This window comes from Phasianus colchicus, chromosome 8 (genome assembly GCF_987193195.1).
Source record: "Phasianus colchicus chromosome 8, bPhaCol1.hap1.1, whole genome shotgun sequence".
NCBI classification, from domain to species: domain Eukaryota; kingdom Metazoa; phylum Chordata; class Aves; order Galliformes; family Phasianidae; genus Phasianus; species Phasianus colchicus.
In genome coordinates, this window is record NC_143443.1 from 3,536,496 (window position 1) to 3,551,513 (window position 15,018).

The window sequence follows — 15,018 nt, forward strand, 5'->3', positions numbered from 1 at the left end:
ATACTGCATACTTTTTTAGCAGCTGAAACGACATCTGCACTGGTAAATGTGCTGGTGTTATGGAGTTATAAGAAAGGGCCACTTATTATTTATAAACCAATCTTTCACAGTGGCATGTAAGCAGATGCCTTAAGAAAATGAGACTGCAGGAAGTATGTGAGTGACTTGGCAGTAAATCTAACACCTTCTAACATGCTGATGTGATGCAATAAACTAATAAACCCACAAAATACAGTGGCTTTGTGTGTGTGTCTAGGGCTGATGATGTCCCATGATGAGGACTTCCAAAGCCTAGCAACACACTGTTATCTCAGTGGCATCACACTCCTGCTATAGGATGAGAGGGATTACTTCTGACTCCTGCTTTAGTGTGCTCTGTGTTAGTCATCAGCTCTGTTATTTCACAAGTGCTCTTCTAAGATGTGTAAGTATACGTAACTTGGGTTTTTTTTATTATTATTTCTGCTCTTTTAAAACTGCTTTATGTAATGGTTCAGGGTATGAATTTGAAAGGTTACTTGCTGTAGCTGAAAGAAATGAGGCTGGCTTTATTTATGGATCATTCTTCAAAGGCCACATGACAAACACCTACTTTTGAGTTGAAGGTCCCTACCACTTCAGTGATAGAATTCAGCTACTATTTACTAGAGCTTCCTAAAGGGAAGCCAGAGGTAGAATGGGAAACGAGTTCCCTTTTAGCTGCTTTAAACAGTTATCCTGATTCAGAAAGAGTTCAGTAGGTCACTGTGTTGATTAACACACGGGACTTGAACGTAACTCTTGCTGTACAAAACAGATATCGAACAGTATAGACAAATCTCTCAACCATTGGTATAGAAATCAAAAGTTACCTTATGACCAGATGGCTTTCATTTCTTTAATGCCTTGTTTCCTCCCCTAGGCTACAAAATACTGAGTTATGGTACTAGAAGTCTGTTCAAGTTTGTGTAGCTTTGTACTCTTAAGCACTATGTTGGTCCCTGAGGAATGGCACTGGTTTAAAGAGGATGCTTATCTCCAGAGAGCTTGAGACAACTAAATGATACACTGCACGGCGTTCTGCTAGTCTTAACCATTAGAGAAACTGTGTTTTGAAACAGTTTAGTGATCACTGGCTGCTTTTAGGCATCCACTTACCTCTATTCTACCTTACAGAGATATTGATTGAGCCCAAAGCTGCTTTTTCCTCTGGAAATGCAAAGGAAGGAGTCAACTTTCCATTTGTAGACTTCTGCTTTGCTTTGTTTTCCATTCTTTTTGATCGGAGCATGCTTGAATCGCTGCATGCTTTGATCAAAAGAAGAACTTCAGTCTGGTTCAAAAATCATTAGTTGTTGTGTAGGTACTGCTAACACTTAGTAGATTGCATAGCTTACAGTGGAAAGTAGAGGAGCCACTTCATAAAAAAAAGAACCCTGACAAGTTGTTTCCGTTCTGAACTGTAACTTGGAAAATACTAAGAATAAGGAAACTTAGAAAAAGTGCTTTTAAATTGAATCATAAAGGATCAACTGTTTTCTTGCAGGAAAATGCAGGAATGTTATCTTCAGCTTGTCTTTACACTTGCAAGTCATCTGCTGCTTACTGCCTGGGAGCAAGACCTTCAACTAATCATTTATTTTGAAAAGTCTGTTATTCTGTGTTTTCATTTCTGTGGGAGCCACAAGGGCAGCTAAGCTGATCCCTCCACCATGTCTCTCACATGGTGCGTGTTGGGGACCTTCAGGATAGAGGGCAGAAATACCTACAGAATTGCAGTGCAAGTTTCTTGTGTCTTTGTTTGGTTTTTGGTTTTGGGAAATGGAGACTGACCTATTCTGTGAAACTACATAAAACATCTCGCCAGGAAGACAACATACTTTCTTGGAATGTTCTCTGGAACTGCTTGTAGTAAGAGTCCTTTTTGTCCCTTAAACTTTCTTCAGACACAGAACTAGGTTTATATGTAAGTATATAACACAGGAGGGTTCAGTGGTATGCTACCCTTAAAGCTGTCAGTTCCCTTAGTCTGTTTTGCTACCTTATTTTTACACATCTGTGTTAATATCTGCTGCAACTACTGCAGAATCCATAACTTGTCTACGCTGAGTTGTGGAAGCAGTATCATATACGCAGCTTCCTTCTGATAGTAAAATATTGCTTTAAGTGTATAAATAGAGCTTTATAGGTAACTTTCAAAACTACTGCTATGGAATGCCTGATTAATCTTTCATAGAGCTGATGGAAAAATCAGCAGGTCCTGCAGTAACATGAACCAGTCACAAAATAGTACTAATTAATAGAAAACAGCAGTGATTTAAAGTATTTGCTAGGTTTTCTAGGAGTTGGGTTTCACTGGAGGATAGCTTTTTGTAGTGGTAGAAAATGGAATGTGCAAGTGTATCCCTTCTAATCTTTGGCAGTTGCTTCTTTGACAATATAAAAATAAGGTTGTCCGTAAGGAAGGGTGCTTGAAGACTCTCTGTAAACAGCCCTGACGTTGCTGAGAGGTCACCTGTGACTTTTCTGGAGGTGGATGTACACTTCTTCACATGACATGTTAGAAGCCCTGTTTGTTTTTTGTGACTGATCCACTTCGACTTTGGCCTTTCACAGAACCGTGTGGCTGAAGACCTGATAAAGACATTGCAGACAACATTAAGACTTTTAGAAGTTATTGAAGCTAAGTACTTAAATGCAGCTCCTTTCACTTAATACTAAGATGGTGGGGTTTTCTTGCTTCTTATTCCAGCCATCAGTCAGTTCATTGCTAACTTAAAAACTATTTCATATAATTTGCAAGGTAATTTGCTGCTTCTTTCAGCCTGAGGCCTTAAGAGGAAAGTAATCACTTATCAAACCATGTAATCAACTGGAACCTTAAGTTTTAGATATGACTGTCCTTCCCAAAGGGGTGAAAGGTAGGACCTCTTCATTGCTGGGATCTGCTCTGTTTCTTGATCTCCTGTGATGCACTCATGTCTACAATGCTTTTATAATTTCAATTTTTTTCTGTCAATACAACAGTCATAAAACTCCTGTTTAAATACGTTGGCTGGAGGGGTGAGGGGAGGAGGAACTCCTTTCTTCAATTAAAAAGAAGTTATTTCAATTTAGTACTTTTATTAAATAAAACTCAGGCTGCCTCTCATACCATCCCTATTAGTATTAATGTAGGTCACTCAGCTGTTAAACAAGCTAGAAATCCCCTCCAGTCTCCTAATCAGCACATATGTGCTTGCTACCCCTTATCCTTTGCAGCTGCTGTTATCTTTTGCAGCTTTAATTCCATCTTTTTAAATATACATACTCTTCTTATGTGAGAAATCCTCATAACTCCATTGAGGGCCCCAAAACACAGTGGTGAAAAGCCTACTTTTCCCTTGATTTCCTGATGAGCTTACCTGAACCTGCTGATGCTCTGCTTGTCCAAGCATGATTGCCATAATCAATAACGGTGCAAGAACGACGATGCTGTGGATCTGGCTGAAAAGACAGTTCAAGATCTTTACGTTTGCATGACAAAAAGGCTAACATCAAGATTATAATGCAGCTGAAAACAACTTGATTGTACTTATTGCCTAAGAGAGCCAATTTCAAGATGCTGTGATGTTCCACATAGAGCTTTTACATGTTTAAGGAGGGTTAGATCAATTTCAGGAGAAGAAAATACACTTTTCTTATACCCTTAGACTGACTGTGGAATAATTTAAAAAGGGTTCTTAACACTTCTGAAAATTGTTCTGTTTCAAAATGGGTTTTTAGAAAGCTTTTATGTTGGTAACTGGAGAGCCAAGGATGTTGAAGTTCTACATGGAAACTAACAAACCGGATGGCGCCTATCACCTATCTGTGATAACTGCCAAAGCCCCCTAGTCAGTAATTTAGGATGAGCTATTATCATTTGCTATGCTTTACCAAAAATACGTTGGTTGTTTTAGGCCTGGAGAAATGATCAGGTAAGAAGAGCCTCTCGTGTAGGTGCTGGTGAGTATCTTCGTGCGTTGTTACACTGTGAGCTCGACTTGAGTTTCCTCGAGATTTCTGCATTAAAGAATAACAGCATTATTACTTTTCCTTATTGCAGCAGTACATTGAACTTAAGTACCCTAAGAATTAAAGCTAGTTTTCCAAGGCGAAACGTTCCACACCTACTTTTTGGGAGGAAGAAAATTCTAGCACATATTGGATTTGCAGCATTCAACTCTAGATGATGCTGTTGGTCAAAAATCATGCAACATTTTAGCGCATCTATTTCAGCTGCTGTCAGAAGATAAACAAACTGGAACTCCTGTGCTTGGTAATTTCATCAGCACTAACTACAATTTTAGCATGTCCAGTTGGAAAATCAAAGGGTTCTGCCTGTTACCGTTTGCCTCTGCGATCCTGCGGTGCTCGTGTGTTCTGCCACATCAGTGGTACCGATAGGTGGTAGGAGATGATTTCTGTTTAGCAGCAGTGGGGAGGGTGAGGTCAGCTGCTCGTGTGCACTCAGACTGCAAGGCAAAGGGAAGGATAGGAAAACAGAGTTGGTATGCTTGACAGTTACAGTATTGTAAGTTTGTTTGGCACTGTGTAGGCTAACAATGTTAAAGTAAGAGCAATAGGTGCAGAACATCTGCTGTGAAATGCTGGCTTTAGGGCTAACTGTGGAGACTGACTTTAAAAAGTGAGTTCTGCTGCAGGTGAAGTTTGGCAGAAAACTCTTTAATTTATTACTAAGATTTTCTACTTGTTAGGGTGTTTAATATTCAGCTTGTAGGTAAAAGCAAGTCTCAGAATGAATACTCTGGTGGTGGGAATATACACAGGCCAGGTGATGGATGAATTGCATACATACTGATTGGTTTTAAACTGAGCCAGGGGAGGTTTAGGTTAGATATTAGGAGGAAGTTTTTCACCCAGAGGGTGGTGAGGCACTGTTCACAGGTTGCCCAAGGAGGCTGTGGATGCCCCATCCCTGCAGGCATTCAAGGCCAGGCTGGATGTGGCTCTGGGCAGCCTGGTCTGCTGGTTGGTGACCCTGCACGTAGCAGGGGATTGGAACTGGATGAGCATTGTGGTCCTTTTCAACCCAGGCCATTCTATGGTTCTATGATGGGGAGGCCATAGTTCTATGCACACACTGACTGAAGGAAGGCTGTTCTGTAAAAATGTATTAGAAAAGTTTTGAACCACAATCAGCATTTTAAAAAAGACTTTCCTCATGCTTCCTACGTGCATTTAAACACATTTGCTAGTATGAAGGGGAGATGGTAAGATTTGCTAAATGGATGGAAGCATAAGGAAAAAGGACAGAAACATTTATGACAGACTGGAGGAACGTAGAAGCATAACTCATACTATTTAGACACTTGTTCCTGTCCATTCATGTAACAGACTAGATGAGTTTCTAGCTAAACTGATAAACTAGAAAGAAATGATGTTAGTTTATAAACTAGAAGGAAATGATTTTAGTTTGTAAAACTTGTGTATTCTACAAGTTCTGTAAAGCCTGTGTTATTTTTCTATACCTATAGTCCCTGTAAGAGACTAAACTCAGAGCATTGTGCCAAACGAAAATATATTCTGAACACAAGTGAAGGTTCACCGAGGTCAGTCAGAGTCATTTAGTTCTTTTCATGCTCCTAACAGGTTACCCAAGATGAGCACCCTGTCCATCTAGCCTGAGTAAGAACAGCAAAAGTAAGTTGCCATTAAAAGCTGTGCTTTTTTAAAGTTTATCTTGAAAATAAGCTGTAGAAAAACAAAGCTGTTGTCAAGAGAGAGAGTGGTATCTGCTCTGCTTGGACTGGACAGACTGAAGGATACGATTTTCATTCAAAACTGCATAACAGAATTAATTGAATCACATATTGTAACACAGTAAACTAACAACTTCGCTTGATAAATATAAAAAAAAATAATCAATTTTTTCTTAAATGAAAAAATTCACATTCTTTCAATTTAACTGAATGCTCCTTGTGTAAGATGGGTTCTCTAGTTGTGGTAATTTGCCATGAGAAGCTGGTTTGGAAACATACAATCGGGTTCCCCTGAAGACATCGTCCACAGAGCGCGGGGTCGCAGTGCGGGACTGACTGGTGCTGATGGGATGCAGGGTACGTGGTGGTGGGTTTCTCCTCTTGGAGTTGTGAGACAGAGGCGATGTGCTGAGCTCCAGAGGAGGACGATTTGGCCACGCTTTGTTTGAGAGGACGGAACTGGAGCCTGGGCGTTTGTCATCCAGGTCCCTAATAAAAGAATCGCAGAACAAAAGGAGATAATTTTGCCATGACTGATAACCACTTTGTCACTGCATTATTCATCTGTGTGTGATGTTAGGAATGTAGAGGTGATTTGGGGTCTTTTTCTGGTTCTCAATACCATACAGAACCACTTCTAAATTAGAAAACGATAGTAGGTAAGAAAGAAAAAAGCCTATATATAACGTGTGTATATACATGTAAATACACATACATCTATTTACTGAACTATTAACTTTTTGATTGAACATGTCAGCATGAAAGTTGTAATTCTCCATAGCATATACATAAAAATACTGCAACCAGCAGTTCTCATAGCCATAGCCAAGATGTAACAGAAGTCCATTTCTAGGAAGTGAGCAAATCAGGGTCTGCATCCCACTCTAAGCTTCAGCTTTTTTCACAACATTATAGAATCCTAGAATGGCCTGGGTTGAAAAGGACCACAGTGATATCTAGTTCCAACCCCCTGCTATGTGCAAGTTGCCAACCAGCAGACCAGGCTGCCCAGAGCCACATCCAGCCTGGCTTTGAATGCCTGCAGGGATGGGGCATCCACAACCTCCTTGGGCAGCCTGTTCCAGTGCTTCATCACCCTCTGGGTGAAAAACTTCCTCCTAATATCTAACTTAAACTTCCCCTGTCTCAGTTTAAAACCATTGCCCCTTGTCCTATTACTTTCCATCCTCGTAAACAGCCATTCTCCCTCCTGTTTATAGTTAATGCTACCAATGCCACAGCCATTTACTAGAAGGCATATCAACAGTAATTAGATATAAAGACCATACTTGAAGTATAAAATTTGATAAGGAATAATACATAAAAAAGCAAGAAAATAAATGAGAATTCATTTCACTGGGGTAAAAAATTATCTCATATTGTTTTGGATTGAATCCCTTTCACTGAGAGAGTGCTCTGCTTAAAAACAGACAGAATCTATAGCTCTTACAGAGTTTTCTCCATTACGGGCAGATTCCTTTGCTGTAAGTGGATCCCATGTATCACTATCAAGCCATTTAGGTTACGTTGAGACCCACTATTTGACCCTTGATTTACCTGAAAGATAAATTAAAAAAAAAATTACTGTTTGGCAATAACATACACCCATATTTATACATTTTGTCCTCTGTAATACTTTTGAAGGAAAGAAACCTATTTCATCCAAGAAATCCATATATATATATATATCCTCATTTACACAATTTCCTCCACCTAAGATAGCATTTCATTCTTCTTGCAAATGGTAGTGCTTAGTGTCTCAGATGCTGCTATGTCACCTTTAATAATTCCCAACTGAGCCTCTTGTTTGCACAACATGATCTTCCAACAACAGCTATAATCAGGAGTTGTACACAACTATTTTTTCCAGTGTATGTTGGCATTTATTTTATGTCAAGGACAGACCTGGACATTCCTCTCCTGCAATACAGACTGATCTTGAAAAACATGACATTCTTCCCACCATAACAACAGCAAACAGAAAAGAACAGAGCTTAAATCTCTCCAGCATACATACTTGAGGTGGTTTTCTCCTCTTTTTGCTTTTGCGGCCACATCTGGGTTTTGGGCACTACACATACAGTAACAGGAATGTGAGGAAGATGCAGGGGGTAGAAATAAAGGAGAAGTAAAAAGAAATAAAGAGTTGAATTAAAATGGAATGAACAGAGATAACACTTGGTGCTCACCACTCTAGGAGCATATAATCTAAAGCAGTCAAATTCAGAGTCTGGGGGGAGAAAAAAACAACTGTTGTACAAAGTCACCAAGATTTATTCTCTGTTTCCTCATCAGTTAACAACAGATAGGCTAGGGAGAATGGGATCTCACACTATCCTGCATCTCACAATTTAGTTCCAGCACTGTTAAGTGTAGAAAGAGCTGCATCATTAACGAACAGTCACCACATGGCATCCCAATACACATGTAAAACAGTCAACTTTAATATTAAAGAGAAAAATAAAAAACCTGCAGCTGAGGATTGCACAGAACTTCAGTGGTTAGCAAGGACAGTCAGCATCCATGCACAATCCAAACTAGTCATGCAGCTTAAGAGTTTCTGACACTCTTGAATCTTCACTTCTGTAGTACTGTATTGAGTCAAGCCTACACAAACCAGCTGGCTAGAAGTACTTACCAGATTTGATGTTACAGAGGGCATTTTAGTTTGTGGCACACGAGGTAATAGCACTGGCAGAGGATCAAACTGCTGGGGGCTTCCAGAATCTGCTTGGATTGCTTCAACTTTTATGATATTTTTCTCATCATCTTCACAAAGCAAGAGAGAATCCCTGTCAGTACAGACTACTGACACTCTTATTTGTGCACAGTACTGTGAGAGTCATCTTAAACATTAAGCTCTGTTAAATCTTTTAAAGGCACATCTTACACTTAGGAAATAACCTTTTTCAGCCCTGAAGAGATTATTCCCAAATGCATCTCTCATTGCATCCTTTCAAAAGTCAGTAACTAAAACCCCCTCTGAATCTTCAGTCTAACTGCCATCCTTACCAGAGGCTGACACTTCCCAGTGTCTGCTGATCAGTTCTTCCATGCAGCCTAGCACTTCACTCCACACATCATCAAACACAAATGTGAACACAGAATCCTTCATGCAGGAATATGGAGAGATAGGAGGAAACCCCAATTTTCGTCTACCAGAGGAGAGTCCAATTTTCCCCTCATGCAGCTCCTCCTCCCTGTAAAAACAGTGGCGTTACAAACACACAAACACACATTCTTTGTGTCCTGCATTTTTGTTTCACTTCTGCCCTATTTTCTACTGATCTGAAACAGGTCAAGGCAGCAGTTGCAAGTGACTCTTTAAAAGTCATCTCTTCCAACTCCCCTGCAATGAACAAGGGCACCCACAGCTCCATCAGGAGCTCAGAGCCTCGTCCAAACTGACCTTGAATGTCTCCAGGGATGGGGCATGCACCATCACACAGTATCACAGTTCTGTCTTCCAAGAGCTGACAGTATGATAAATAGCAATATCAAATGATTTAGTCTAACACTGAAAGAAGCAATCTTTTTCCAGTACTCCTGGAACACTTTTATACACCAGGTACATGAATTTGTAGTCCTTCCAGAATTTACTGTTGACTGAAATATGAAATGACTGAGACAATCACCTTCTCAACTACACGCCTTAGTTCCCCCATTCAGAATCACCATAAATTATATATGATAATATTTTATAACAAAGATCAAAGTTGCATTTAAAAATAAATTAGAGTTACAGTAATACTTCTTCATCACACTGTTAGTGGAAGCAATGGGAGATGACTGCTTGAAAAAGTGTACGTTCATCTGCCAAACTACCTTTTGTGAAAGGGAGAAAAAAATACTGATGTGAGCACAGTCGTTAGGGCTTTTGGATCTGTTCCTTGAATTAGTACTTACCATCAAAAAGCTAAAAATGCTGGAAAAAAATAAATATCTTCTATTTTACCAGTATTTCACAGATGCAGCAATATTGTTTGCTGCAACGAGACAAAAGGAATCCTCTTTATGCCACTCTCAATCCCTTCTTCTTAAGATAAAAATAGTGGTTCTATTTATAAGCAAGCACTGATTATTAACTTACCACTAAAAACCTGGGAAGGTACAATTGTATCCAAGATGTTTGTCTGTACACTGCAGTACAAAGCAGAAAAGCACACTGCTAGTGTATAACAAACAAGTATGAATTTGACTTAATGCAACAAATGTATAGCATTTAAATAAGACTTAAATATGCCAATATGTAGCAGGATGTTAGTTATAGCACAATGAACTTGGTATAAACCACAAACAAAAAGAGCTATTGTGAGAAATTATGTGAAATTCAGAAAAATAGAGCAAAATACATTGTTACAGAAGGTGGATAAAGAAAAATTTCCAGTGCCTTACCAAGCCCAGGCTTTTGAAAATTCTATAGAGCAAAAAGCATTTTATAAATCAATCAATAGCAAAACCAAATATATCTGTATCATAAGAAGAAAAATTCTGGGACACTGGTACTATCTTAATGCTCAAGACTTACACATCTCTGCAGTCAAAAGCTAAATATTCCTCCATTATGCCTTCAGAGACAATTACTCCATCTTCATCCTCTTCACTGTCTGGAGAACACAAGGTCGGAGACTTGGAACGGTCGGCCTTCTTGAGAACAGGAGAAACAGAAAGAGGCACCTTCTTGCCAAAAACACTAAATCTGAGCAGGTGACAGTTTTCAGAAAGCAGAAATGAAAAGAAGTTGTTATTCCACTTCCAATAGCAGCATTGAGTGAGCTGAGAAACAACACTGTAAGACCAGGTATTAGGGAGCCAGTGAATTTGTGTCCAGTTAATAAATGACTAACAATAAAACCTGCCACAATATCTGTATGTCCTTTGGAAATCAACAGTGGCAAAGGTATTTCTACTTACTGACTGGCTTGCTGTAGAGAGCAGCAAGGACAGCTGGATGCCCTTGCTATTCTGAATGTAGTTTTCTTCAGTTAAAAATGAAAAAGAAACAAACAACAACAAAAAAAACATGCTATGCTCAAAACCCAGCCTAACCAAAAAGCTAAACCAACACTCCATATATTGCTCACTGTTTAAGAAGCTGAATACTGCAGTCCACTGAAGGAAAAATCACCTTCCCACCTGGTACAGTCTGGATCAACTGCTGGTACTTACTCATTGGAGCCTTCTTCCTGTGATGGACTTACATCTGATGAACCTAAACTTGCAGAAGGTGAACTCGAATACCATTCATACCCTTCATCTTTGGGGATCACTATCTGCTTCCCCACGACCCTGCCAGGGCAAAAGCAGAAGATAAATAAATCAGAAAGTGTTTCAAGTGGGATTTTGGAAGAGTATTAGAACACGCAAAAGCAAATCTCAAAAATTCTATTGGGAAGCTATGCTATTTTCTTAGTAATAGTTAAGCATGGTTTTAGTTGTTTTCCCTACTACAGACTGCTTTGTGTCAGATAAATCTATTAAGAAAAATATCGTTGATTTTTTTCAAGCACTGCTAATAGTAAGGCTTGAATACAGACAGAACTGTTTGTGTACATGTAATGAAGATTTAAAACTTTCAAGACAGCCATAAGGACTGGTGGAGCTAGGGAGGATTTCTTAAATTATTTTTAAGCTGGATTTCAACTCTATTATACAACTTTTCCAAGAAAATTTTGCTATGTTAAGGCTAAGCCAGTTGCAAATAGCACTAAACTTCTGGCAGGGAACCAAAGGTGAGATCATGGAATCATAACCATCAAATGGTTTGGGTTGGAAGGGGACTTGGTGTCGTCTGCAAACATTCTGAGGGTGCATTTGATCCCACTGCCCATGTCACCTACAAAGATGTTAAACAACACCACTCCCAGCACCAATCCCTGAGGAACGCCACTCATCACCGGTCTCCACTTGGATGGTGAGCCATTGATCACTACTCTGTGAGTGTGATCACCCAGACAATTCCTTATCCAGTGAGTGCTCCATCCATCAGATCCATTTTTTTCCAATTTGGCAACCAGGATGTCATGTGGGACTATGTGAAATGCTTTGCACAAGCCCAGGCAGATGATGTCAGTCGCTCTACCTTTACCCACTCACATTGTAACTCCATCACAAAAGGCCACCAAGTGTGTCAGGCATGACTTGCCTTTGGTGAAGCCATGTTGGTTACCACCAATCACCTCATCTTTATTTTCCATGTGCCATAGTAGGGCCTTCAGGAGGATCTGCTCCATGATCTTGCCAGGCACAGAGGTGAGGCTGACTGGCCTGTAGTTCCCTGGATCTTCTTTTTTTCCCTTCTTGAAAATGGGGGCTGTTTCCTCATTTCCGATCAGCGGGAACTTCACCAGACTGCCATGACATTTCAAATATGATGAAGTTCCCTCAGAACGTGTGGATGGATCTCATCAGGTTTGTGCTCCTTCAGGTTCTTTAGACGGTCTTGAGCCTGATCTTCATGTACAGCAGGCAGATCTACCTTCTCCAAGCTCTCACCTTTGCTTTCTGCAGCCTGAGCAACACAGCTAGAGCCCTTGCTGGTTAAGACTGAGGCAAAGAAGTCATAGAGCACTTCAGCTTTCTCCATATCCCTTGTGACCAAGTCTCCAGTTTGCTTCCAGAGGGGGCCCACATACTCCCTGGCCTTCCTTTTATCACTGATACACCTGTAGAACTTCTTGTTCCCCTTTATGACCTTGGCTAGATTTCATTCTGTCTGGGTTTTAGCTTTCCTAACCCGATCCCTGGAACAGCTTCTTTGTAGTCCTCCCAGGTGATGCATTCCTGCTTCCACTCCACCAGCAGCATGTTTTTTAATGACAACAGCAGGCAGCCCAACAGAGCCATCTCTTTATCTGCTATATAATTACATAAAACCACCCTGCTGTTGTTTTAAAAGCAGCTGTTACCATCCCTACCTTTTGTAACTCTGTTGCTATTGACATTAATCTGTTAATGAAATACCTGAGATGAGGAAAGTTGGATGTCCACTGTTGGCATTCCTCCTGCAGTCCCTCAACGTGGACATTTTCTTTTTGTTCATAGAGTAGCTCATCGAGTTGCCTGAACATGTTCTGAACTTGCTGCGTGGCAGCCTTATCAAATTCCTAGAAAGGAAAGCCATCCATCAAAGTCCTAGTAAAAGCATTTAAAGATCATTTAAAACTTAGTTTTTTAAGTTGTAAAAGACCATCTGTTTGTTGAAAGCTTAGCAGGACTGATTTAAACAATCTTTTGTATGGAAAGACATTACATTGAAATAATCTGTCCCCTGGAGATGGTGCAGGCTGCTGTTACAACTCATGGTAGGACTTAGGCTTACGTAGACACAAAAGAAAAGCTATTAAACTGTTTTGAAATGCCTGTATTATTATATCAACTTAAATGACAGTAATTTATGTAAAATAAATCAGAACAGGAATGGTAATTCAAAGCAATATTTTTATGGAATGTATTTTAATGGAACATATCTTGTTTGCAGTGCCCAACACGTGTCTGGTCTAAAAGACTAGGAAAGTGGCATTCTCACAACAAGTTCTCATACAGGCTATTTCTTGGGTAATTTAAATCTAATCAGTTTCCATTTTCACTCCACAGAAAGCAATAACACACTTTGTTTTGGTAAACAGGAAATAAGAAAACAAAAAAGAAGTGATGGAAAAGCTTACTGCATTTTGAGTAACAAACAAATATCCAGAAATTTTCAACAAAGTGTAGTCCAATAAACTCACACCAAGTATCTGAAAGTCATCCACTCCTGTTTTGGACTCCACAACAACAGCATTTACTATGTTGTATGTACATTTACACATTAAGGGATTTGTATTTCCAAAGTTTTAGACCAGAAATGCAATAAGCCTACTGCGTTTTGATTTGAGCAAATGGAAAGATGGGGAAAAGACCAACAGGATGTTTTTTCTATCCCCAACATCACGCTTTGAGCCAGTCCTCAGCTTTATCCTGCAACGTGTTTACAGTGGTATTTCAAACATCTTCTGACTCACAGTGGTAGGTTAGTTTGGGGTGATGATGTTCTACTCACATCATAGCCCCAAGAGAAGATAGAGCTGTCCTCAGTGGAGGTGCCTGCGTAACTCGGACTAGCAGACCATGAATTCCCATCATCAGTTGGAGTAACAGAAGGGTCATCTGACTCCTTTGAGACTCCAGACGCACTGAAATGCACATGTTGGGGTGGGGGGGTGGGGAGGGAAGAAGAAAAAATACAACACGAGCCAACAACAGAGTCACAGAAAAGCAGATACAGAGGCTGCGTTCTGAAATGATACCGTTCTGTGGTGAAGCTGAAGGCTATCAACCACATGACTGCCATCAGTAAGACACAACACAAAGCTGATGGTTTTTCCCATGGTCTCACACAGAACCACAGAATGGCTCAGCTTGGAAGGCACCTCGAGGATCACGAATCTCCAACCCCCCTGCCCACATGCAGGGCCACCAACCTCCTCGTTTAATACCAGAACAGACTGCCCCATCCCACCTGGCCTTGTCTCCAGAGCAAGATCTGCCTTCTGCAGTGCCACGTACCTGGCAGTCCCTGGGCATCTCTCAGAGGCAGCTGTGACAGGGCTGGGTTCTGGCAGCGGGTGGTGCCGCACGGCGTGCCTGCAAGCAACAGCAGAGCCTCACATTGCTCCCAGCTTTACGTGTGCTCTGGTTTTTGAGGAATGCCCCCAGCTTGCATCACTGAGGGTTTTTTTTTCTGAACTCATTTATTCTTGTTTTGTTTTGTTTCTGAAGTCACTTATTCTTGTTTTTTATTCTGAGCTCATTTATTCTTGTGGGGTTTTTTTTTGTTTTTTGGTTTTTTTTGAACTCATTTATTCTTGTTAGCCTCATTCACGTTCGAATTAAGATCCCAGGACAAACTCCAGGCCGGACTCAGCATTAGAGGCCTTGGTTTGGAAACGAGCAGCATCCCGTAAGGCCAAACCCCGCAGTGACGGGCCGAGCCCCGACAGCGGCCGCGACACAGCCCTACACGGCCGCGACACAGCCGTGCCCCGCGGGCCTCGACGGGACGCGAGCGGCCTCCAGCATTTTCCAGCCCCGAGCGCGGCCGCGGCGAGCCGTGAGATCGCCCCCGCCCCGGCCCCCCCCGCGTCCCGAGCGGCGGCGGCCACTCACGGCTGCAGAGCGCCGGCGGGCACCGCTTTCCTGGCGTATCGCGAGATCATCCTCCGCCCTCCCGGGCGCCGCTCAGCGCCGCGCCGAACGGCCCGCCGCCATCACGGCGTCACGGGGAGGCGGAGCGACGCGCGCGGCTCCGCACGGC

General features: G+C 41.2%; 1 protein-coding gene across 3 annotated transcripts; it reads right to left on the reverse strand.

Moving 5' to 3' along the window:
• Positions 1-94: 94 nt before the first annotated feature.
• FAM149B1 (family with sequence similarity 149 member B1) lies at positions 95-14,999 on the reverse strand. Of its 3 annotated transcripts, XM_090144731.1 has the most exons (15): positions 14,871-14,999; positions 14,271-14,348; positions 13,765-13,897; positions 12,687-12,829; positions 10,893-11,012; positions 10,252-10,422; positions 8,736-8,923; positions 8,362-8,492; positions 7,741-7,794; positions 7,174-7,280; positions 6,003-6,212; positions 4,349-4,475; positions 3,898-4,023; positions 3,384-3,465; positions 95-2,613 (listed from the first exon to the last, which is right to left on the reverse strand). In XM_090144731.1, the coding sequence occupies exons 1-15, from the start codon at positions 14,918-14,920 to the stop codon at positions 2,540-2,542; spliced, it is 1,794 nt and encodes a 597-aa protein (XP_090000857.1). In that variant the 5' UTR covers positions 14,921-14,999; the 3' UTR covers positions 95-2,539. The 3 variants fall into 3 exon arrangements, with proteins under 3 accessions (XP_090000857.1, XP_031458370.2, XP_090000858.1); XM_031602510.2 differs by lacking the exon at positions 7,741-7,794; XM_090144732.1 differs by lacking the exon at positions 14,271-14,348 and having other exon boundaries at positions 14,871-14,983.
• Positions 15,000-15,018: the final 19 nt, after the last annotated feature.

Coding starts and splice junctions, on each gene's coding strand:
- FAM149B1 (XM_090144731.1), bottom strand. CDS start 14,920: ATGATCTCGCGATACGCCAGGAAAGCGGTGCCCGCCGGCGCTCTGCAG. Junction 8,924..10,251: donor GCTTTTGACTGCAGAGATGT/GTAAGTCTTGAG, acceptor CTGTTTTTACAG/GGAGGAGGAGCTGCATGAGG. Junction 7,281..7,740: donor AGAGGAGAAAACCACCTCAA/GTATGTATGCTG, acceptor TTTATCTTTCAG/GTAAATCAAGGGTCAAATAG.